General features: G+C 43.3%; 2 protein-coding genes across 7 annotated transcripts; both read left to right on the plus strand.

Moving 5' to 3' along the window:
- The first annotated feature begins 1,809 nt into the window (after nt 1-1,809).
- MRPL20 (mitochondrial ribosomal protein L20) lies at nt 1,810-6,869 on the plus strand. Its single transcript, XM_080920760.1, has 4 exons — nt 1,810-1,939; nt 2,025-2,135; nt 4,904-4,981; nt 6,516-6,869. The coding sequence occupies exons 1-4, from the start codon at nt 1,853-1,855 to the stop codon at nt 6,687-6,689; spliced, it is 450 nt and encodes a 149-aa protein (XP_080776886.1). The 5' UTR covers nt 1,810-1,852; the 3' UTR covers nt 6,690-6,869.
- A 3,393-nt stretch (nt 6,870-10,262) lies between these two features.
- On the plus strand, nt 10,263-22,147 carry CCNL2 (cyclin L2). Of its 6 annotated transcripts, none has more exons than XM_080921482.1 (11): nt 10,263-10,559; nt 10,961-11,035; nt 11,248-11,357; nt 13,701-13,821; nt 16,018-16,082; nt 18,425-18,524; nt 18,871-18,975; nt 19,061-19,202; nt 19,678-19,789; nt 19,871-19,963; nt 21,139-22,147. In XM_080921482.1, the coding sequence occupies exons 1-11, from the start codon at nt 10,278-10,280 to the stop codon at nt 21,491-21,493; spliced, it is 1,560 nt and encodes a 519-aa protein (XP_080777608.1). In that variant the 5' UTR covers nt 10,263-10,277; the 3' UTR covers nt 21,494-22,147. The 6 variants fall into 6 exon arrangements, 5 of the variants coding, with proteins under 5 accessions (XP_080777608.1, XP_080777609.1, XP_080777611.1 ...); XM_080921483.1 differs by having other exon boundaries at nt 19,681-19,789; XM_080921485.1 differs by lacking the exons at nt 19,678-19,789; nt 19,871-19,963; nt 21,139-22,147 and having other exon boundaries at nt 18,871-18,983; nt 19,061-19,196.
- Nucleotides 22,148-24,640: the final 2,493 nt, after the last annotated feature.

The following is a 24,640-nucleotide window of genomic DNA, read 5'->3' on the forward strand; positions in this document are numbered from 1 at the left end:
TGTGTGTGTGTGTGTGTGTGTGTGTGTACAGAGGGAGAGAGAGAGAGAGAGAAAATGAATGCATGAATTAAGGGCTGGAGAGATGACTTCACAGGTTAAGAACCTGAGGACCTGAATTTGTTTCCTGGGACCCACATGGTAGTAAAGAACCAACTCTCTCTGGGAAGTTGTCTCATACAAGAGTCTATATTCCTGGACCTCTCTCTCTCTTTTGGGTGGAATAACCAATCTTGCTGTTGTCAAATTGTGAAGCCAACCTCCCACCAATGGCAGGAAATGCAACCACCACCTACATTAGGGAGAAAAGAGACCATTTTGGCAAATGTTTTCACTGGCTAGGTTCAGGTTCTAGTGCATCCTTACTGCAAAACAACATCATCTTGCCAAATTACTTTCCCTTTGTGCAACACTTAAGAATTTTTTTTTCACCCTTTGACCTCCATAAGTCCCCCAACACCAATAAATAAATAAATAAATAAATAAATATATTCATTTTTTGTTGTTTGTTTTAGCCTTTTTAGACAGTTTTCCTACTTCTGTCCTCCAAATGCTGAGATTAAAGTAGGCACCACCTGCCTACTTTTTTTTCAAAATGTTTTTTTGAAGCATTATACTTCTATGTAGCTTTGACTCTCCTAGAACTATGTAGACCAGGCTGGCCTACAATTCACAGAGATAATCATGCTTCCCATGTACTAAGTTTAAAGGCTCTTACCACCATGTCAAGAGATTTCTTTTTTCGTTCCATGTACATGGTTGTTTTGATTGCATACCTATCTGTGCACCTAATGTGCAAGGTGACTGAGGAGGCCAGAAGGTGTCAAATCATTTAGAACTGTAGTTGTGAACAGTGTTCTCAATTGCTGAGCTTTCTCTGAAGCTTCTGTAAAAAGCTTTGGTTTTGTTTGGGTGTTTTAAGATAGGGTTTGTCTGCGTAACCCTGGCTATTCTGAAACTCCTTCTGTAGACCAGGCTGACCTCTAACTTGAGAGATCCATTTCCCTATGCCTCCTGAGTGTTTGGATCAATGTCACCACCATTTGGCTTGGTAGCCAACTTCTTAGTCAGAACTTTACTCTGAGTAAAGCTGACGAATAAGCTAAATTCTGCCATTTTAAAGAGTTGTGACTCTGGCTGTCAGCTTGGTCTTCATCTCTGTAGAGCTTGGATCTCCCATAATTCCAGGAACTCAACCCTCCATTCCCCGGAGTTTGGCCTTTTGTATCTGCGGGAGATTGTGCTTCATCCCCAGGACACATCTTCAGGACAATAGATATCTTTTGTTCATTTGACCCTGTGACTCGGACTACCTGTCTTTAAAATGGGTTTAAATTATTTTGTTACTTTCTTTTTTTTAAATAATTATTTATCTATTTTATGCACACTGTAGCTGTCTTCAGACACACCAGAAGATGGCACCAGAACCCATTACAGATGGTTGTGAGGCACCATGTGGTTGCTAGGATTTGAACTCAGGACCTCTGGAAGAGCAGTTAGTACTCTTAACCTCTGAGCTATCTCTCCAGCCCGATTTTGTTACTTTCATTTAGAGTCAATTGATAGCCCACACAAGAGCGGACCACTGAAGGTTCTTTGGCCTTTTCTGTAAGTCTGATTTCCTTCCCGGACTTACCTATCAATTTCATCATTATCCTTGCAAGCTTGGCCTCTCCAGTTACGATATCAGCTCTAACCATTCACCCACGAGCAGACCGTCTGGCACAACGGAACTCAGAGAGCGAGTCTAAAGGCGTCCCGGAAGACAGTGCTGGTACACACCTTGGAGGGCTGGCCTTTCTGACCGTTGACCCGGAAGCGCTTATGGCAGCCCCTAGGCATTCGGGAGCCCATCATGGTTTTCCTCACGACGCGGCTCTGGCTGCGGAACCGCCTCACTGACCGCTATTGGCGAGTTCAGGAGGTGCTGAAATACGCTCGGGTGAGTGCGCGTGTCGGTGTCCCAGGAGGGGCACGGGTGAAGTGCGGCGCTGTCATCCGGACACCCTTTTTCCTTTTTCTTCCAGCATTTTAGGGGAAGGAAGAATCGCTGCTACCGGCTGGCAGTCAGGGCGGTGACCAGAGCCTTCGTTAAGTGTACAAAGTCCCGAAGACTTAAGAAGCGGAACCTAAGGACTGTAAGCGTCGCCCCTGGCAGCCCGACCCCTACCCCCAGTTTGTCCTTCATCTCCCTAGAGCTAGGCTGTTTCTTTCAAGGAGCTCAGCCCTTCGTGCCTCCGGAATTTGGCCTTCTGTATCCACAGGACATTGGCTTTCATCCCTTGGGAATTCCCTTTACATCTTTGGACAGAAGCTGTGTGAAGTGTTTTTCTGTCTTTTGTGAAAGCTGTACTTGGGGCCTGGGTCATACATAGTTCTTGTAAGTACTTATGAGCTAAGTCAACAGGGCCATAAGAAATGTCATTTCTGACCTTGACAGTCAGAAAGTGTTCCCTAGAGGCTCAGCAGATAAGAGGACGTGCTGGTCTTGTATATTAACTCAAGACTGCCTATACCTTTAGCTTCAAGGGATCAGACTAATTTTGGTCTCCACGTGCACCTACTCACACATACTCTCACAGGACATATACAAATATATACAAATTTTAAAAAGTACAGGACTCCCTAATCTGAATGTGGGTACTGCATGATGGTGTGTTTGCATGTGGCCAGTGCTGTTTTGGGTGTTCTGTTCTCACCTGTACAGGTCTTTGGTGTAGAGTGATGCTGCCCCAGGACCTGGTGATTTGCTCAGGCCCAAAGTGTGCTGTCATATTATGAACACTTGTCCATTCGTGGGAAGTGAGCGTTTGTTGCCACTGATGAGGCCCTGGATCAATCCTTGTCACCCTGAGATTTTTTCTTTAACAAATGCACACTTTAAAGGATGTACTCTGAACCTGCTGAATCAGGCTCTAGAAGGAGATCCCAACAATTTGAGTTAACAAAACTTCCAGGGAGTCTAATGCAGGAACTTTAGGGAGTACTGCACCTTTGTAAAGAATGCTGAAAAAGAGCTCCCCCCACCCAGGGAAAAAAAAAGCAATATCCAATGTGTAAGAACAGGCACATACTGGTTACACTGAAGAAATTCACAATTGCTCATCTTCTGGCAAGAATCACTTTGATTCATCCTTGTAGATTTGTCTGTGCCTTTCCAGACAGATGTTAATGTGTTTGTCAGTAGTGCCAGCACTACTAATTCAATCAAACCAGATCTTCTAAGAACCCTCTTCCCTTCATAGAGTTGAGTTGGCTATGTTCCTACGTCTGCCACAGAATCTCAATCTTTGTTTTATTGGCACATACAAGTAGTTTGCAGTGGCTGACTTCCTTGTCTATTTTGACTGAGGAGAAGGTAGTAAGTACTGAGGATTGGACCTAGGGCTTTGAACATGATAGGCATGGATTCTCTGTATGTGCATGTATTCCTGCATATGCTCAAATGTGGAGGCTAGAGGGTAATTTTCATGAGTTTGTTTTTGCCTTCGACCTTATTGAAGCAGAATCTGCCTTGCTGTTCCTGCTATACTATGTACTCTAAGTTACCTGGTCCATGAAGTTCTGGCTCAACCATAGGAGTGCTAGGATCGCAGATGTATGTTACTGCATCCAGCCTTTTGTGTTCCAGGTATTGAGCACACTCAGATCATCAGGATTGCACAGTAACAGGAACCATCTCTGTAGCTTGTGAATTTTGGAGCTATATCCCCAGCTATTTTTATGTGCATGTGTGGTGTATAGTGGTCAACTTGAGTAATTCCTCAGCCATCAGTTGTTTTTGGTTGTTTTTTGTTTGTTTGTTTTGAGATGAGGACTCTTAATTGGTACCTGAACATGCTAGGGTGGCCTCCAAGCTTTAGGGGAATCAGATATCACAGAACTTTAAGTTCTGAGGCTCGACTTGAACTCATGCTATTGCCCAGGCTTGTGGTCATGCCTCAGTATACTGGGGACTGGAGTTACAGCTCTACCTTACCAGGCCTATCCCTTGCCTGTCTTCTTCCTTCCTTCCTTCCTTCCTTCCTTCCTTCCTTTCTTCCCCTCTTTCTTTCTTTTCTTCCTTCCTTCCTTCCTTCTGAGATGGAATCTCATCTACCCTGAAACTCACTGGATAGACCAGGCTTGCCTTAAACTTGAGATGTTACTCCTTCTTCCTAAGTGCTGGAATTTCAGGCATGCAGTGTCACCCTAGCTTGCTTGTCATTTATAAAGGAACTCTTTGTTTTACTTTTTGTGTTTGTTTTATGTTGTGTCATTGAGACAGAGTCTTACTGTGTATCTCTGACTATCCTGGAACTTGCTATGTATACCAGGTCGGCCTCTAACTCACAGAGATCTGCCTACCTCTGCCTCCTTAGTGCTGGGATTAGAGGATTGTACCACCAAGACTGGCTGCATGCTTTGCTTTTTTGAGACAGTGTCTCAATATGTCACCTGTGCTGGCTGTAACTTCTAGAGTGCTGCATGCTTGTGAGTCACAGTGGAGCTTGTCTTTATTAAATATATCAACCTTTGCTGTTGTTTTTCTAAAAGCCTGTTTTCCTTGAGAAGAAACATTTTATCTTTTCTACTTAAGAGTACTTTTAGTTCAGTCAGAACCTTTGCTATAAACAAGATACAGACACAACATTCAGAAATCAATATCAAGTCATCCTGGAGTCAGGTGTAGTGGTACAAACCTTTACTCTCAGCAGAGTAAAGAGAGGTAGAGGCAGGCAGATTTTTGTGAGTTAGAGGCCAGCCTGGTTTACATAGTGAGTTCCTGAACAGTCAGAGATGCATAGTTTCAACAACAACAACAACACACACACACACACACACACACACACACAAAAAAAGAGAGAGAGAAACAAAGTAAGAAAGAAGAAAGTCAGTATTAAACATTTCAATGTTTTAATTTTAGCTCTGGATTAATCGAATTACAGCTGCTTCCCAAGAACATGGCTTACAGTACCCAGCATTCATTCTCAACTTGATTAAGGTAAGTTGAGGCCTTACCAAGGAGTTGAACATGTAAAGGAATCATGCCATCAGACATGAGCCAGGTTGGTAGTAGTCCATGGGTAAATATTAGTGCTGCTAGGGCTGTAGCCTAAACTATTTGTTGTCTGGATGAAGTTCTGGCAACCTACCTACTTTCAACTTGCCCTGTGTAGTTTAGCATACTGTGAGCGGAGTATATCATACATGGATGCCAACATGGCTGTTTCTGTATGAAAGAAAAAAGGTAGAAAACTGATTTTGATTTTAGAACTTGACGGGTTTTGTTGTTTTGTTTTTGCCTGTATATATGTGTGTGTACTACCTCTGTGCCTGGTATCCTTGGATGTCAGAACAAGGCATTGGGTCCCTAAGTTACAGATAGTTGTAAACTGCATGTAGGTCCTGGGAGTAAACTAAGTAAGTCCTCTGGAAGAGGAATAAGTGCTCTTAGCTGCTGAGTAGTCTCTCTAGCTGCCCATGTTTTTTCTTTTAAAAGAGTCCAGTGGTAGGCATTCTACTTCTGCCTCATCACAGACATCGTTCTAGTGCTTTATAAGGTTCCTCTTGGTGACCTCAAGTGATATATCCTCCATTTTACTTATGTGGGCCTGAAGTTCAGAAAGTAGATTTAAAGTTACAGTTCTTGGGGTGTGATGGTGCATACTTTTATTCCAAACACCTGGGAGACAGAGACAGCTGGATCTATGTGTTTGAGGCCAACATAGTTTAGGTAGTAAGTTTCAGGACAACCAGAGCTACATAATAGACTTCGGGGGGAAAATAGAGAGGGGAGGGGAGGGGGAGAGGGCTGAGGAGGGAGAGTCAATTAATCACAGGTCACACTGTAGAATCCACTCAGTGTCTGAAAACAGTATTTAATATATGCAGTCCATCCCCACCTTTTTTCTTGCCTTCTGAAATCACCTGTTACTTTTATCATCATTGCTAGGGCTGAAACCCAAGGCCTTATGACTTCTACCACTCAGTTACGCTCCCAGGCTTCTAGCCTCTCTTCTGGGCCAAGAGTCTCACCTTGAAATCACCTGTGTCTGCCAACCCTGTAGTCCTACTTGATAGGAATCACAGCTTAATGAGTTTATTTATCTCCAAAGTACAGAGTTAGCCCAGGCCAGAAGTTTTAGTGCCAGACAGCTACTGACCCTAACCATAGGATCTGGGCCTCAGCCAGCTCTCTTATGTTGCAGTCTCTAGCGGTTCCCTTCCTTGTTCTCACATCTATCCTGCAGTATCCTGCTATGTTCTCTATGTGAGATGTTCCTGCTGTGCCTTTCCCACAGTTCCCAAGTGTTTCAAACTAGTAGAGTGTTGGCTACTCTAGACTCAGTACTGGTCTTGTGGCTGCATCCTCCTGTCTGTTCTAATATGGTATCTCCTGCAGTCTATTGAAGCAGTTCTTTTTTTGGTTTGTTGTTGTTTTTTGGTGCTGGAAATAAAGGCATGTGCCACCACACATGAGTTTTCTCAAGTGGTTTCTGATGCTAATTATAGGCTGTGGTTCTTTGTCTTTCCAGTGCCAGGTGGAGCTCAACAGGAAAGTACTTTCGGACCTGGCCATCTATGAACCAAAGACATTTAAATCTTTGGCTGCTTTGGCTAAGAGGAGGCAACAGGAAGGATTTGCCGCAGCTTTGGGGGATGGAAAGGAGCCTGAAGGTATCTTTTCCAGAGTGGTACAGTACCACTGAAGGCTGCCGTGCTATAGAAACTGTTATAAACAAGATAGGACCAAAAGGATTGTCACCAGTAAGTCTGATTTGTATTTATTTACATTTTAGTTACAGGCCTGAGATGACAGGTTTTTACTCAGTTACACAGCCCCAAACTGTCCTGTAAAGATTGTACAAATAAAGCCTTTGTGTGTTGAATTTGTGAGTTATTTCCTGGCATCAAGTAATCCACCTTTAGGAATATACAGCTTCTGTCCTGCACATAGATTTGCCATCATTGGCTGCCTGTTATGGGAAAGGCTGAATGGTAGTAGCAGGATTCAGTTCTACATGCTGCTTTCCCTTTAAAGCAAGGGTCCTAGATCAGGATTTGAAAGGATACCCTTTCCCACTTTGTCTGGTCTGCCTTAAGTACTCTCAGGGCTTACTGTAAACATGATCGACATTAACCTCTTTTTCTTGTGTGTGGCATGGACCCACATGTTGCCCCTAGCTGCTTTCCTTCTCTTTCCATGCTACCAGTTGGGTTCAAATTAGGAATATGTCTCATTTTTAGGAACTCAGTGCTCTTGGTCTCAGTTTGAAAGGATGTGTCAGCTTCAGATGGAGTTGGGGGTGGGCACTTCCAAATTTATATCATGTAGCTAGGTCTTTTCAATCTTGTTAGCAGCAGCACCTCAACAGCCCTTGATGATTCTGTATGATGTAGACTCTTTCCTCCTCCTATAGTATATAATTCATTCAGGTTCGGTCTATCCCTTGTCCTCTTGGGGTCCTGCTTCACCCAATGACTGCCATCTCTCTCTTTTTTTTTTTTTTAAATTTATTTATTAATTACATACAGTGTTCTACATATATATCTGCATGTCAGAAGAGGGCACCAGATCTCATTACAGATGGTTGTGAGCCACCATGTGGTTGCTGGGAATTGAACTCAGGACCTCTAGAAGAGCAGTCAGTGCTCTTAGCCACTGAGCCGTCTCTCCAGCCCCCGACTGCCATCTCTTAAACACCTAATTTCCATGCCTCTGTCAAATTCCATAGTGTATTCTCTTACCTTCATTTTTGTGTCCACTGCTTACTTCCCAAAGATTGGTCTACTTTTGACCTCATCCTAGTAACTCTCACCAAAGCCATTTCCTGGAAACAAAACCCAGCAGACCCTGACAATAACCCCTTTCCTTGATTCCAGTCTTCTAGCTAGACCAATATTTCTGAGATGTGAACAAAAGGGTACTCTCACCTCAGAGAGGGAACCATTGACTAACTAAAGAAACTACTAAAGTCCACTTGGTGTACCAGTGAGTTTATTAGGGTTACTTGATAAACTTAAAGGATAAAATTAAGGGAGAAGTAATGACTCAAAAGCACACCAAAGCATGAGGGATAGATAGCTCATGAAAACTGGAGTGCACTGCACTGCTTACAGGCAGCCCAATGGGTTGGAGAGTGTCTTTCCAAGCACCTTGGCTTGTGTGAGATTCTCTCAATAGTCCTTACAACTGATAACATGACATGCTTGGGTATTTAATAAATCTCGTTAGATTCGGGGACATCCTGAAGTTATGTTATTAGCCTTTAAAAAACAAAAAACAAAAAAAACCCCACAGTATCCTGAGTTTTTAAGTAGCCATGGCTGTTCTGGAACTCACTTTGTATATCAGACTGCCTCCCTCCTGAAACCATCCCTCATCTTAGGCCACCAGTCACTTTTGAATCATTCTGAGCTCTTCCCTAGAGCTCAGTGCACACTTCTAGCACAGTACATGCTAAATCAAGTCCTCATTTGCCTCCTATAATTTGTATTGTTGAAAATTTCATGTACCACAAGAGTGATTCTGAATTCCTGATTTCCTGCCTCTCTCTCAAGTGCTGAGATTATAGGTATGTACCCACCATGTCTAGTTTCTAGTTTGGGATTCGGGGTATTAAACGTAGGGCTTCATGCATACTCCAGAAGCTGGCAACTCAGTTACATTCTCAGTTCCTAAAGATCATTCGGGTCTGTCCTCTATCACCACTGTAGGCAAGCTTAAGTTTGGCTTTTATTTATTGAAGATTCTTACAAGGCTCATCAGCCAAAAGGTCACTGCAGTAGGTATTTGTGTCTTGTTTATAATATGTTCAGCACTTTGCCAGAGTGCTCAATACATATTATTCATTAGCCAATGGTTATTGAACAGATTGTAGAAGATACAGATCCATGTGGCCCCATCAGTGAGCTTTGTTTTCCAGTTGACACAATAAAGAAGAGATACTCGATTGAGTATCTTCCTGATGGATTCTCTAGTACCAGAGTCTGGGTTGAGTGACTAGAGCCAACAATCTTTTCCAATTCTTTGGCCAGCTTCAGCATAGGGAATGGGCAAACAGACCAGGCAGTGACAGTTGTGCCTACTTTAGAGCTGCAGCCTAGGGGTGGAACAGATGGATGGATGGATACAACAGTGTGGCCTTTACAGGACCAGATTATTTATTGTTGGATCTGCTTGGGAGTGGGGTCAAATCAACCCACTACAACTAGTCTTTGGAATGCTGACTTTTGGCAGTCTTATTGGCAGCTCAAAATACCTACATCAGATCTAAATTTTCCCTCTCACAGAACCTGGCCGAAATCTTTTTAAAAGCTGGGATAACTGAGCAGTGACAGGTAATAACCACATCTAAGCTGTAGTAGCAGCACTGTTTTGGGTGAAACTAGGCGGGTCAGGAATGGAGTCAGGAATATTAATACTGTCTGTAGAGTTTACTACAAGCCTTATCACATCGATTTTCAAGATCCCCCACATTTTTGACCTATATTCGCTGCAGTAGATTGTTAAGGTCCCCTTTAAAAAAGATTATGTATATGAGTGTTCTGTTTGCATTTGTGCCTACATGACAGAAGAGACAGGATATCAGATTCGCTTTTAGATGGTTGCAAGACATGATGTTGTTACTGGAACTCAGTACCTCTGGAAGAGCAGCCAGTGCTCTTAACTGCTGAGCCATCATATCTCCAGGCCCTTCATCTGCACTTTGTTGTGTGTTTGTTTTTGCAAAGGGTTTCTCAGTGTAACAGACATGGCTGTCTTGGGACTCAAGATGTAGACAGAAGGCTGATCTTGAACTCACAGAGCTCTGCCTCCCAAGGGCTGGTCACCCGGCTTTCATCTGCACCTTTAATGCTGGCAGATCCACCCCACAGCTGTATTAGAGCCAGAGGACAGAAGAGAGGGTTGCGAACTAAAGACCCTGAACTAAAAATCGCGGTGTAATGTGCACATGGGAGTGTGGAGAAAAAAGTTGTTCTGTCCCAACCCCCCACGTAAAGACTCGCTTCTAGAACCCCAGTTTTCGAGGCTGGAGTACTGTAATCTCCGGGCTTTCTGGACTGACCACTTCCGGTTCGGGCCAGGCCGCGGAGCGGAGTGGGTAACGAGCAGCCCCACCCGTGGCTACTTCCGGCGTCAGTGCCTGACGCGATACTGAAGGACTGGTCGTACGGCCAACGGCGTCGAGACAGCGGTGACGTTTAACCAATGGAAGGGGGTGGGGCGGGGCGGCCATGATCGTCTCCAGCAGCCGCCCTGACGGGAAGGGCCCGAAAAGAGTCGGCGGCACAAAATGGCGGCGGCGGCGGCCGGGGCTTCGGGGTTGATGGCTCCTGCGTTGGCGTCCTGCTCTTCCGGCTCGGGGGGAGCAGCCCCAGGGTCTCAGGGGGTGCTGATCGGTGACAGGCTATACTCGGGCGTGCTCATCACCTTGGAAAACTGCTTGCTGCCCGACGACAAGCTCCGCTTCACGCCATCCATGTCGAGCGGTCTCGACATCGATACAGAGACTGGACTCCGCGTAGTGGGCTGCGAGCTCATCCAGGCAGCCGGCATCCTGCTCCGCCTGCCGCAGGTAAGTGCTCGGTCGCGAGCTTTGTAAGTAGCCGTTCGCCGGCCGGCCGAGTAGTGGCCCTTTGTTGTCGTCTTGGCCCACGTCCCGGAACTAACCAGACCTAGACTCTGACTGAGGTCGAAGCCTGTACCTCTCTGCAGCCTTGAAATAACCCGCCTGAACCTGTGCTTCAAACCTGACCGCTGATCGTCTTGGAGCAGTGCCCGCGCTCGCCATCCCCTCCCCCACCCCACTCGAGAGAAAGGCCCATATACCCCCAAGAAAGCCTCGCGAGACACAAATCCTTTGGGGAAATGGAAGTTGTCATGGGTATTTGTCCTGGGGGAAATCACACAAGACATTTCAGCTGGGACAAGCTTGAGTCCTGTGTTCAAACGTGATGGAACCTTCTCTGTTCCTAGGTGGCCATGGCTACAGGACAGGTGTTGTTCCAGCGGTTCTTTTACACTAAGTCCTTCGTGAAACATTCCATGGAGGTAGGCTTCTTTCTGTTTTATCAGAGAAATGAATTGGGAGGAAACATGGCTTGTTCTGCCCAGTACTGAGTCAAATGAATTGTCCTGCCAAGTCTAGACAGCTCTTTCCCTAGAGGCCTGTCTCTGTACATTCTGGTTGTTTCTAATAGTTTTAATGTCTTGGAAGGTTCTCAGGTTGGGGAAAAACACTCGTGTCCCTATATACATTTCAGCATGTGTCCATGGCTTGTGTTCACCTGGCTTCCAAAATAGAAGAGGCTCCGAGACGAATCAGAGATGTCATCAATGTATTCCATCGCCTTCGACATCTTCGAGAGAAGAAGTGAGTACTTTCCAGAGCTGTCATAATGTCTGTCATTGTTATACCAAACTGTGAATTTACAGTAGCTTGTTGGCAAGTGCCCCAGATGCTGACTGAGGGCAGTTGGCAGGGGAGTACAGTAAGCAGGATAGCTGGCTGTTCCCTGCTGGAACAATTCCTGTATGACCACATCAGCTCACTACCCTATTGTTCTGTTTGTTCCATGGTTCTACTGAGAATCTCTGAGCACCAGACCCCTGGTTCTTACCCTCAGTGATGCTAGTGTCTGAACTAGCCATTATTAGTTAAGGGAATTGTGCTAGCATTGTAATATATTGACCAATATTCCTAGCCTTTCCTTGCCAGAAACCATTTGTAACAGAAGTATTCCTAGACAACTGTCTTTTTTGATATCTGGTCTTGCTGTGTAGTGGTAACTAGCCTGAAATATAGGTGAGGCTTGTCTTAACCTCTTTTCAATCCCATCTCAAACTTCCTTACATGTGTGAACTAACATGTTTGTCTCCAAACATTGATTGCTTTTTACTATGCTTATCTCCAAACATTGCTTTTTAAAACATCCATGGAGAGTTAGGCATGGGGGCACAGGCCTTTAATGTCAGCACTTAGGAGGCAGAGATATGAGGATCTCTGGGTTTGAGGTCAGCCTGATCTACAGAGCTAGTTGCAAAATAGCCTGGGTTACATGGAGAAATCCTGTCTAGCAAGCCAACAACAAACTAAACAAAAACAACCCACCCTTAGAGCAAGCCAGAAGTGGAGATGGAGATGTGAGCTTATAACCCTGGTGATGAGAGGTAGAGATAGAAGGGTCAGGTGCTCATCCTTAGTCACATAATGCACTTGAAGCCAGCTTGGAGTACATATGACCTCTTCACCTAAAAAAAATTAACACACACACCACACACACATATACATGGACTTGTCACCAAGCCTGACAACCTGAAGTTAGTTCTGGGATCAACATAGTAGGAGGAGAATTGCCTCCCACAAGTTGTCCTCTGACCTCCGCAGGTACAACCCACATACCAAGCAAGTGTTACACAAATTTTAAAGAACAAAACACACTGGGTTGATGAACTACTGGGTAAAGGTGCCTGTTGCCAAGCCTGAGCACCTGAATTTGATACTAAAGTCCCACATTGTAGAAGTAGAAGGAGGCAACCGACTACAGCAGTCCCCCATATAACATTTAAAAGGAAAGCATCCACACAAAATGAATATTCCTAATAGTAGACCAGTGCTCCTAGTCCTTACCCCAGACTTTCTTCTCTTTCACAGAAGCCCTTTGGTTTGTTTGTTTGTTTTTTTAAGATTTATTTGTTTGTTTATTTAATGTAAGTGCACTGTAGCTGTCTTCAGACACACCAGAAGAGGGCATCAGATCTCATTACAGGTGGTTGTGAGCCACCATGTGGTTGCTGTGATTTGAACTCAGGACCTCTAGAAGAGCAGTCAGTCTTAACCACTGAGTCATCTCTCCAGCCCCCAGCCTTTTGGTTTTTGTTTTGTTTTGCAACAGTCTTAACTATGAAGCCTTAGCTGACCTTGAGCTTTAATGTAGACCAGGTTGCTCTCATTCATACATATGGTCTTGTCTCTGGCCCCAGAATGGTGGGATTAGGGGAATGTACTACCATGCCCAGCTCACAGAGGCCCTTTAAACCTGGCCAAATCTCTCTCTGTGTAGTCTATCCTCCATATCTGCAGCTTTCTCTTGAAAATACTAAGGTGAGGTGGTGTGGAGATGGGGGAATGAGGGCTGGAATAATTTTTGTATTGAACATGTTTAGACTTTCTTGTCACTGTTCCTTAAACAATATTTTCAGTACTAGGTATTATAAAGTATCCAAGTATGATATTAAGTGTGAAGAGGGTATGGAGATATTCCACCACCTTTGTATAAGGAACTTGTGTTAGTGTATTAGGTGAATGTTGTCATGGAACCAGCACCAGTGTACACTAAGGAAGGACTTTATTGTGCTGTGTTAGTTCTGTAGTTTACTCAGAAATTCATGACACGGTTGATTTTTTCTGTCCTGAGTTCTGACATGATGTTAGATAGCGCTGTGCAGAGATCCTCAGACCATCCACCATATTCAAGAGGTGTGTTGATATGCTAGAGTATTGTTTATATGTAAAGTCAATGGGGGGAGGGGGGGCAGATTGGTGTATAATGGTTAAAACTGTATGAGGTTTGAGGACTTCTCTGAAAGTTTGTTAAAGGAAGTGTTATTTGTAGCTTTCTGTTACTGTGGTGTTTATCATTTGAAAATAGTTGTGGAATGTAAAAGATTTTCTTTGATCAGTCTTGGTACAGAACATGCTTTTTCTTTTCTGCAGGAAACCTGTGCCTCTGGTGCTGGATCAAGAGTATGTTAATCTAAAGAACCAGATTATAAAGGCAGAGAGAAGGGTTCTCAAGGAATTGGGCTTTTGTGTCCATGTGAAGCATCCTCACAAGGTGGGTTTGGCATGGCACCTGCAGCCACCTAAATCACACTTAAGCTGACTTTTACTGTGTGCAGGAGTGAAGGCCTTGAAAAGTATTGAATGGTCCCCTCATTTGGTTTTCTTATTTATGTCTAGAACTTGAAATTAGTCCTCTTTATCAACCTTTTATAATCTGTTACTTTCAGTAATATAAAACTGTCTTTTAGATTTCAGCTTTCAAAAGCAGTGGTAAAGTTTGAAGTTTAACTCATTATTTTTCTTGCCTGACTTGGAAGTTTTCAGGTATGTTTCAAGTAGGAGGCCAGCCTTCCCTACATGAGGCCTTATCTCAAAACTAAACAGGGTTCAGCATACATGTATGGCATACAGCTTTAATCATAGCACTTGGGAAGCTGAGGCAGGTAGATCTTTGAGTTAAGGCCAGCTTGAACTACATAGTGAGCTCCAGGGCCAAAAGGATAGGTAGTAGAACTTTGTCTCAAAACAACAACAACAAAACCAAACAAGTATAGATAAAAACAGAGCAGTATGCAAGCCTGTTGATCAGAATTCTGTCTTTGGAACATGTGTAAAGGTGTAAGGAAAGAAACACCCAGTTCCATAAAGTTGTCTGAACTTCACGTTTACACTCTGGCTTAACAGAATAACATCATGTACATAAGATAATGATTGAAAAAAATAATTGTTTTTAAGCCTACATTATATCTTTTTTTAAAGATATATTTGTTTATTTATTTTATGTATATGAATACTCTTTATGCACATCAAAAGAGGGAATCAGATCCCATGGTTTTGAGCCATCATGTGGTGTTGCTGGGAATTAAACTCAGTACCTCTGGAAGAGCTGTCACTCATCTATAGCTCCATGCACATTTTTCTTAACAGTAAAAATCTTAGGTGCATGTGTGTGCAAGTACATTTTGGAGTCCATAGGAAAATTGCTAGGAATATTTCCTCCTGAGACAGATGTTCTCTTCCTGGACCTCAACAATTAGGTGAGACTAGCTGTGAGTCCCCCTACTTCCCAAGTACTGGGGGCTGGAGGGATGGCTCAGCTCTTTCAGAGGATCAGAATTCAATTCCCAACACCCATATATCAGCTCACAACTGTTCACAGCTCCGGTGCCAGGGAATCTGACATCTTTGCACTGGCATATAAGAATAAATATATTCTTTTTAAAAAAACAGCTGCGGCTGGGTGTTAATACACTCAGCTTTAATCCCAACACTTGGAAAGCAGAAGCGGGTGGATCTCTGTGAGTTTGAGGCCAACCTTGTCTACAAAGCAAGTCTAGGACAGCCAGGGCTTTGGTACATAGACAAACCATGTCTCGGAAACCAAATAAAAACAGTGTAACTTACCACACCCAGCATTTTAATGTGAATTATGGGGATTATGAGGCAAGCACTTTATTAACTGAGCCCATAAGAACTTATCCCAACTCTTAACTATTACTTTAATATGTTTAATAAAGGAATTCTGAATCCTTTATTTTAAAATAAACCAAAAAGGTCCAAGCACATGCTGAGTAGAAATGAGTTTATTGTGCCATTTCATGGGTATCTCACCTAGTTTAGTTAGCTAAACTAAAAACTTTGAAAGTAGGTGAGGTGGTACACACCTTTAATCCTAGCACTTTGGAGATAAAAGGAAAGCAGATCGGAGTTTGAAACCAACCTGGTCTCCATTTTGAGATCTAGGCCAGCCAGTAAGATCCTACCTACATCAACAGACGAACACCAACAAATGCTCATGTTTACTTATGTAGCCTTGCCATCTTTTCTTGCATATTTGAGTTTCTGGCATTAAATTCTTCTAAATTGTCTGCTAAATATTTTATGTGCTTTTCTTAATTTGTTTAATGTTATTTTCATATTTTGTACAATTTGACTATTGGGGTACAGGGATGTATAGGGCAGGCTAATCTCATTGGTGGAAAAGGTGTTGTCAACGAGAATGAAAATGAGCCACATGGGAAACAAGGCCTTCAATACTATGGGGTACGGCATGGTTTTCATATTTGCACTCTGCCCAACTGTAAAAGCATGTAGCAAGTACATCAGAAAAGTTGAACCGTCTGCCGGATGTCACCAGGAACTCTCTGGGGTATATAGCTTGAGGTTCTTTTGAACTGCATGGACACCAAAATCTGAGTTCCTTGCTCCTGAAGTTTTTGGTAATAACTGCCTGACCCATATCTTCCAGATAATCGTTATGTACCTTCAGGTGTTAGAATGTGAGCGTAATCAACACCTGGTCCAGACTGCATGGTGAGTTGATTTTCCTTGTTTCATGAGACCAGCAAGGGCAGTTGAGGAATGTATTATTTAAGGCACTTGTGCAGTGGGTTGTCATCCCATGACGTGGTTATGGGCTGGAATTGTCCCAGTGCCTAGTGATCTGCCCTATAATTACTTATCATCCTCCCCCAAATTGACAGGGACAGGCTTAACGGTAGGTGGCCTACCCCTGCCCCTATATTTCCAACTGTCCCACCCTGAGAAAGTAGTCAGTGGGCTTCCCTCTGGGATTTGTCAGCTGGGCATGTAAATGTTATAGATAGTTCAAACCACAGAATCAGTGATATTATTTTCCAGAGAATGTATCCTCTGAGGGAAGGGAAGATGGGGATTTGCTGCAGTCCTGGGTTGGTTTTAGCAGGCATATGCTAGAATGAAGCCTGAAGTAACAATTTGGTATTGGGGTATATTTTCCCCACAGAGTTAAGTCTGTGGGGACATATTGCTGACTGAACTGTCTGGTGCTATGACATGCTTTATAGAGAACCTGTTTTGACTTTTCTTTTCTGTACTCTTTCAATCAAAGGGTAGCCTCTGAGGGTAAGTGACTAAGACTTCTCCTCTGCTGTCCAAGCGCTTTGGTGCAGGGACAGCGGCCGTCTTCAGCCAATCCAGTGCAGGCTCTCCACCGAAGGCTGGCTCTAGACTGGTGGTATGCGTACCCAATAGTATAGTCATGGCCGACTGCTGCTTGTGGTTCTCTGACGATTGTGCTTCTTGTTAATCCTGTCATGCTTGGTAATTGTATCAATTAGAATTGATAACTGTCTTGACTTGACTTCTGTTCTTTTAAAACTGCTGTACCTGTGCAATAAAGATGCAATACCTTTCTTTAAGAAACATTATATAGAAAGCTATAAGAAGGAAGGTGACAAAATTGGCATGGTGGAAATTCAGGCCTTTCCTGGATCTTATCATCATTTCTCCCAAGCCCTAAAGTTGCTCTTTTCAGCAACTTAAGTGGGACTCTTTCCAGTAAAGGTGTGCATCTTTAAGTTAAAATATTGTAATTTATTTCAAATGTAGCATTAAGTTTAAATATACCTTTGAAGGCTTTCACTTGTTTTTAGAACAAAGTTAATTAATATATTTGAATACAAAAATTTCCTTACTAGTTGTACAGTTATTGATGGTTCTATCTGTGAATGTTAAAGCTGTTTAGCTACAGAATGGCTCCTGGGAGATGGGTAGTGCCTCTTCTATTCTGGCTTCCCTTCTAAATGTAGAGGTGTTGCTTCCTGGGCCAGCTGCCTCTTATAGGCATCTGTAGAATTTATTGTTAATAATATCAGAGTGGGTTTGTATGTTACCTTATCTAAGGTTTTAAGGTAGAGATACTGGGTGGGAGCAGTTAAATCTCTCATATGTGGCATTGCTTATAATTAGGGTATGCTGTAACGTTGGATATTGTTGGGCAGTATATATAACCTCATGACATGTTGTCTAATGAACTGTTTTTGCATTGTTGATAAAGCTAGTATACCCTTTGGTTTTAGCCTATAAAATTTAAATATATGAAGAAAATATTAAAGATATAGTCGATTTTAAATGACCTTTAACTTTTCTAAAAATGTCAAGTTTTGTACTTATATATCATCTAAAGTATTATAGCATTTTTAAGTGTACTTAGTTTGATGCCACTTTTAGTGTTTTGTTGCTTTTGTCTGATTTTTATGAATGTTCATTTTAAGACTCCTTATTGAAATGGGACAGTTTCGTTCTTTGATAAGCCTGAGAAGAGGATTCCCTTGGGTGTTGACCTACTCTGCATGATGTGCCCATGCTTCTGAACTGCACCCAAGGGCCTTTCCCTTTTCCAAGTGGACTCCATCCCTGGAGCTGCGGCTCAGTCACCTGGAGAAGGACCGGGCCACAAATGCTGCCTGAAGAAAAGGAACACAGGAGGACAGCTTGTCTTACAGTTGGGAGGCTTCATGCTCAGCCTTCTCATTTGAGTTTGCATGTTTCTCTGCACTATGGATTTTGAACATTTAGATTTCTTTAATCAACTACATTCTAACTACTAAGTAGCATTTTCTTTCTAAGCATTGTGCTTTGCATGATAGCAGGTCATAGAGAAGGAAAAGTAAAGTTAAAGTTGGTTCTCGTTCATAGCAATATTGTCTGACATTCAGCCAGCTTTTTTCCCCCCAGTGATTTATTTCTTTCCTGTATTCAGAATGTCCCGTTACCTGTGGGGATTCCCAGAGTACCCAGCACAGTCCTAGTGTAGATCCCTTAGCAATAACCTTTGATGACAGGTGGTGGCATAGTTGCCCGTGGCATTATAGGCTTCCTGGTTTTGGTTTCAGGAACTACATGAATGACAGCCTTCGAACAGATGTCTTTGTGCGGTTTCAGCCTGAAAGCATTGCTTGTGCTTGTATCTACCTTGCTGCCCGGACACTGGAGGTAAGTATGTGGCTGCCTAGGTTTTTAGTCTAGATTCTAGACATTTTTCCATCCTGTAGGAAATGTTAATATATATTTTTCAAACTAGGTTCATTTGCAACAGAGTTTCTTTGTAACTGGCAGGCCATTTTCAGATGTTGCCCTAAGAATCTTATTGGCCTTGAAGTGTTTAGGTGGTGGTGGTTTTTTGAGAGGAGGTCTCTATTATGAGGACAGTAGCTCTGGCTATCCTCAGACTCAGAAAGATCCACCTGCTTCTGCTTTCTGAGTGCTGAGAATAAAAGGTGTGCACCACTACACCTGAAGATTTTAAGGAAAGTAACATGATAATATTTTGTGTTCACAGATCCCTCTACCCAATCGTCCACATTGGTTTCTTTTGTTTGGAGCAACTGAAGAAGAAATTCAAGAAATTTGCTTTAAAATCTTGCAGCTTTATACACGGAAAAAGGTTCCTCTGTATGTTTTTATGTTTGTTATGTACTTGTGTTTGGCCACAAGCATCTGGTTCTGAATGGATGATTCTGGCTTTTCAGGTTGATTTGACACATCTGGAAAGTGAAGTGGAAAAGAGGAAGCATGCCATCGAAGAAGCAAAGGCACGAGCAAAGGGTCTGCTCCCAGGGAATGCGCCAGGTCCAGACAGTGCTGCAGGGTTCTCACCTGCTCCCAAGCTGGGTGAGTATCCAGAGTTTATTCCCCACAAAGGGATAGCAGTTTGTGGCCTCCTGACTTTGGTTTGGGAGTGTGTGCCTCAACTTTCTTGGATTTGAGCCTGAAGCTTACTTCAGTAGTATATTGGTACTAGAATCTCTAGCAATCAGTTGGTAATTCTTAAAATAAATCAGGGAAGCCTTAAAGGTTTTGTTTTTATATTAACATGAAAAGCCATTCTAAAATGCTGATTTTTTAAAAAATCATATTTACCAAGTTGATTTGTCAATTGATTTAAGTTTTTAAACTCAGACACTATGATTATATTTTTAGAACACATAATATGATTCTTGGGCTTTGAGAAATATTGGTCTGAACAAAAGACCTGTCTGAGTCTCGTGACTTTTCATTCTTGTCCTAGGGTCTTGTCTTAGGCTACTAGTGTATTTTGTATTGAAGAAGTTTCTGATTATGGTTTCTAATTTCTTACTTGATTCAGTAGAGTCACCCAAAGAAGGTAAAGGAAGCAAGTCTTCCCCACTCGCTGTAAAGAATGTCAAAAGGAAAATGGAAGGCCCAAAGAAAGCCAAGGGTGACAGCCCTGTAAATGGGTAAGATTATCATTGTTGCCTGGATAGAACATTGTAAGCTGAAGATGCTCAGGTTTGTAACTACCCTACTCCTGTTTGCAGCTTGCTAAAGGAGCAGGAGAATCGAAGTCAAAGCAGGAGTCGTGAGCAGAGCTGCTCAAGGTCCCCGTCACGGTCTGCTTCTCCAAAGAGAAGGTGTGTGTCTGCCACTTACCCATAAGACCCTAACCTGATGTTTTCTGTGGGGTATAGATATTTCTTGAGATAGTGGAAACATTGGCTCCTGTTTGTTTGTTTTGAGAGACAGGGTTTCTCTGTAGCCCTGACTTTCCTGGAACTCCCTCTGTAGTCCAGCCTGGCCTAGAATCCTTTATTTCTCTGTTTTAATAATTTATTTTTATTTTATGTGCATTGGTGTTTTACCTGTATGTATGTTTGGAAAGGTGTCAGATTCCCTGGAACAGGACTTAAAAGTCAGTGCTCTTAACCACTGAGCTATCTCTATAGACCTAGGTTTTGAATTTTATGCTTTTTTTTTTCCTTTTTAAAAAATATTTATTTATTTATTATGAGTATGCTGTAGCTGTCTTCAGACACACCAGAAGAGGGAATCTGATCATATTACAGATCGTTGTGAGCCACCATGTGGTTGCTGGGAATTAAACTCAGGACCTCTAGAAGAGCAGTCAGTGCTCCTAACCATTGCGCCTTCTCTTCTCTTTCTCTTCTCTTCTCTTCTCTTCTCTTCTCTAGTCTTCTCTTTTCTCTCTCTCTCTCCCTCCCTCCCTCCCTCCCTCCCTCCCTCCCTCCCTCCCTCCCTCTCTCTCTCTCTCTCTCTCTCTCTCTCTCTCTCTCGATGGGGTTTCTCTTTTGTATTTTAGTCCTGGCTTTCCTTGAACTCATTCTGAAGAGCAGACTGGCTTCAAACTCAGAGATCCTCCTCCCTCTGTCTCCCATATACTTGGATTAAAGGTGTGCACTACCATACGGAGGAGGGGATGGTGGGTCTTAACCTGATATGGTTCTTCATTCTTTGAACTTACAAGTCTCTTTGCTGTCCCGTGGTAGTGGCACACACATTTACTCCCAGTACTTAGGAAGCAGAGGCAGTCAGGTCTCTTGAGTTAGAGGCCAGCCTGGTCTGCAGAATGGATTCCAGGACTGAGTGAGTGAGTGAGTGAGTGAGTGAGTGAGTGAGTGAGTGAGTGAGTGAGTGAGTGAGTGTGTGTGTGTGTGTGTGTGTGTGTGTGTGTGTGTGTACATGCATATCTTTTGAAAAGGGGGCTCTTTGCCAGCTCCTCTGCTTTGTTAGGGCTTGGCTAGGACAGGTGGCCATTGTTTTGGTCACAAGGATGTTTTCCTCTGCACAGGAAAAGTGATAGTGGCTCTACCTCAGGTGGGTCCAAGTCACAGAGTCGTTCTCGGAGCCGCAGTGACTCTCCTCCAAGGCAGGTACACCGTGGCGCTCCCTACAAAGGCTCAGAAGCGAGGGGCTCCCGGAAATCCAAGGACTGCAAGTACCTCACTCAGAAGCCACACAAGTCTCGTAGCCGGAGCTCCTCTCGTTCCCGGAGCCGGTCACGAGAGCGGACAGACAATTCTGGAAAATACAAGAAGAAAAGTCATTACTATAGAGATCAAAGACGGGAGCGCTCAAGGTCATATGAGCGCACAGGCCATCGATATGAGAGGGACCACCCCGGACACAGCAGGCATCGGAGGTGAGATAGGTTCCCTGGTGGCTGCCCTTGGTCCCTCCCTGTTGGGCACACCTTGGCTTCAGTGGCCTTCTAGCATGATGTGTTTTTTTTTAAGTGTTTTTGATTGGACCTTGAGGTGAATTTGACAGTGGGGAAGGTTCCCTTCAGGCTGGCCTGGGGAGTGCTGCACATCTGTCCCAGTTAATGGTCCACCTCAACTGCAGACCTTCAGGTAGCTGGATGGAACAGCAAAGGCACACGTCTGCACTGGCGTGGTTTGGTGCTATTGACAAGCTGTCTCTTCACTCCTACACTGATACTCAATTACGTTAAGCCAAGAAAGATGATTTTTCAAATCTTTGCCTATATTAGGTTGTACTTGTGTACATATTTTGCAGTGGTTCACAATGAGAAAATGGCCTTAATAGCCCCCTTGTTCTCTAGTCACGTTGTAAATAAACATGTTTAATACAAGTGAAAGCTATATATGAGAACTCAGAATTTTGATTCTGTTAGCTTAACACTTGTATAGAAAATTGAGATTTTTTAAAATGTGAAGGTATTTAGGTCTGTGTTGAAAGTCATATATTTTTATCTGTGCAATGCTGAGTGCAGGCCACCAGCTCGAGAGAAATTTTACGTGGTTGAATAAACAATTCTCAGGACATTTGTTATGTAAGACTTTGTGGGCTGTCATTTCTCATTGTTTTCTTGTGTGAATGCCTGGGACTTGGCTGTGAGACTCAGGCCTGGTGGGAGTGTTTATGTGCCACTGTGCACTGCCAGCTAAGCTACTCTAGGGCTGTGTGAACTGTGTGTATTCCCTGGTCCTTGCTCCCTCTCTCATTAAAGTGTTGGATTTTGTATTGAGTTCTGCCATCCTGAAACCATCTGTCCTCCTTAGAGATGAAAGGAGGGAAGATATGTTATCAAAGCGCAGCTGAAGGGCTCCAACCTAAGGGTCGTGGCTTTATTATTATAACAATTCAGTTTTGTTTAGGCACAGAGATGGCCAAGAATAGGACTTCTGGGTTCAGAACTAGGATCTGAACCCCTGTGGACAGTAGAATGAGTGAATTGGGTAAGCCTATTCTTTGAATGGATATTTCCTGTCAAAAGTGACTGGTTCTTTTGCCAGGGGTTACTTCCTCAGACCAACATGTAAAGACAAGTATGGGCCTTAAGTGAGAGTTGCTAAGATGGATTAGTAGGTAAAGTAATACTGTCAATCTGATGACCTAAGTTTAATTCCCGGATCCTATAAGGTAGAGGGAGAGAACTGACTCCCCAAATGGTTCTCTGACCTCCCCGCATGTGTTGGCACACATGTGCCCACCCCATAAACACAATAAGTGCAATAAAAAAAATTGATTTAATTTAAATCTCAAGCAAGTCCTTCCTAGCACATAATCATACCAAAGGCTGGACTTAAGAGACCTATAACCAGCACATGAAGAGGTATTCTACATACAACAAAGATATTCCTGGACTGGAGAGATGGCTCAACAGTTAAGAGCACTGTTGAGCTTTTCCAGAGGTCCTGAGTTCAATACCCAGCAACCACATGATGGCTCACACCATCTGGAATGTGATCAGATGCCCTCTTGTGTGTCTGAAGACAGTAACAGTGTACTTACATACATTAAATACATTTTTTTGAAAAAACTGCAAAATTAAAATTATGAAATAGCAATGAACATAATTTTATGGTTGGTCACCACTATTTGAGGAACTATATTAAAGGTTACAACTTTAAGAAGGTTACAAACCACTGCTCTACAGGGATCTATGTAGCATAGGGTACAGAAGCCACTGGATGTTTTGCCTTGTCCATATAGAGGGTCTTGTCTGCATTGAAAACACTGTAGTTGAGGCACAGTGACAGTGTTGTTCACTGGTCACTTGTATTTGATGCTGGAGGCACTATAAAGCCTTTTCTTCATGAGTAGTGCTCCAGTAATTTTTACAACATAGAAAATAGTAAAAAAGAAAAAAAAAACCAACAGACCACATGAACAATATTTTCTGTGTTAGAATATTTCCCTTAACTATTAAATTTAATTTCAAAAGAAGAATGCTAACTGTGGTGGAGACAAGCCTTTAATCCCAGCACTCAGGAGACTAAGGCAGTTTGAGGCCAACTTGGTCTCTATAGTGAGTTCCAGGCTAGTACATAGAGAGACCCTGTCTCAAATATATAAAAAGTGTGGTTGAGGAATGTATCTTAGTTGAAAGTACTAGGAATTTTCCACTGTACCTGGCATAAACTCCCTAACCCTGAGTGACGGTGCACCTAGGCTTTGAGAGTTCATTTCTATGAGCTATCACCTTATCAGCCACATTATTATTATTATTATTATTATTATTATTATTATTTTAACAGACTTAGTTCATTTATTTTGTTGTCTTTTATAAAAAAACCCTTATGTGGTAGCCACAGCTGGAACCTGCACAGAGACTCTGGTGTGGGTTTTTACAAGATGATCAGTGAATTCCTGATAAGGAGACTTGGTGAACACAGTTTCTTTCCAGAGGTCAGGAGTCGGGTAGCTGTAGGTCTTGGAGATGGCATCAGAGGTGGCCTTGGCAAAGTTGCCCAGGGTGGCAGTGCAGCCTCTGGCTAAAGTGTAGCAGTCATCTATACCAACCATCATCAGGAGCTTCTTGGGCACTTCTGATCGAGGGGCAGAGACAATGCCAGTGCCTCTGGAGGCAGGAAGGAAACACACCAGCACAGAGCCACAGAGGCCTGTCACCTTGCATGGGACAGTGTGGGGCTTGCCAATCTTGTTCCCTGAGTAGCCTCTCCTCACAGGGACGATGGAAAGCTTGGCCAGGATGATGGCCCCTCGGATGGCAGTGGCAATCTCCTTGGAGCACTTAACACCAAGACCAGCGTGACCATTGTAGTCCCCGATATATGAAAGCGTTGAACCTGGTCTGCTGCCCATCCCGAATCTGCTTCTGCACTGGCATTATTTTCAGAACCTCAACCTTTAGAGACCCACCAAGGAAAAAGTCAATAGCCTCGGACTCCTTAATGGGCAGGGAGAACAGGTAGATCTCCTCCAAGACTTGACCTTCATGTCCTTAACCAGGTGGGCCAGCCCAGCTTGGTGATGGGCTTATCTAGACATTCTCTGCTGACTGACAATTCCTGCCCAGAATGTTC

The sequence above is a fragment of the Micromys minutus genome (genome assembly GCF_963924665.1).
Source record: "Micromys minutus genome assembly, chromosome: 9".
Lineage (NCBI taxonomy): Eukaryota > Metazoa > Chordata > Mammalia > Rodentia > Muridae > Micromys > Micromys minutus.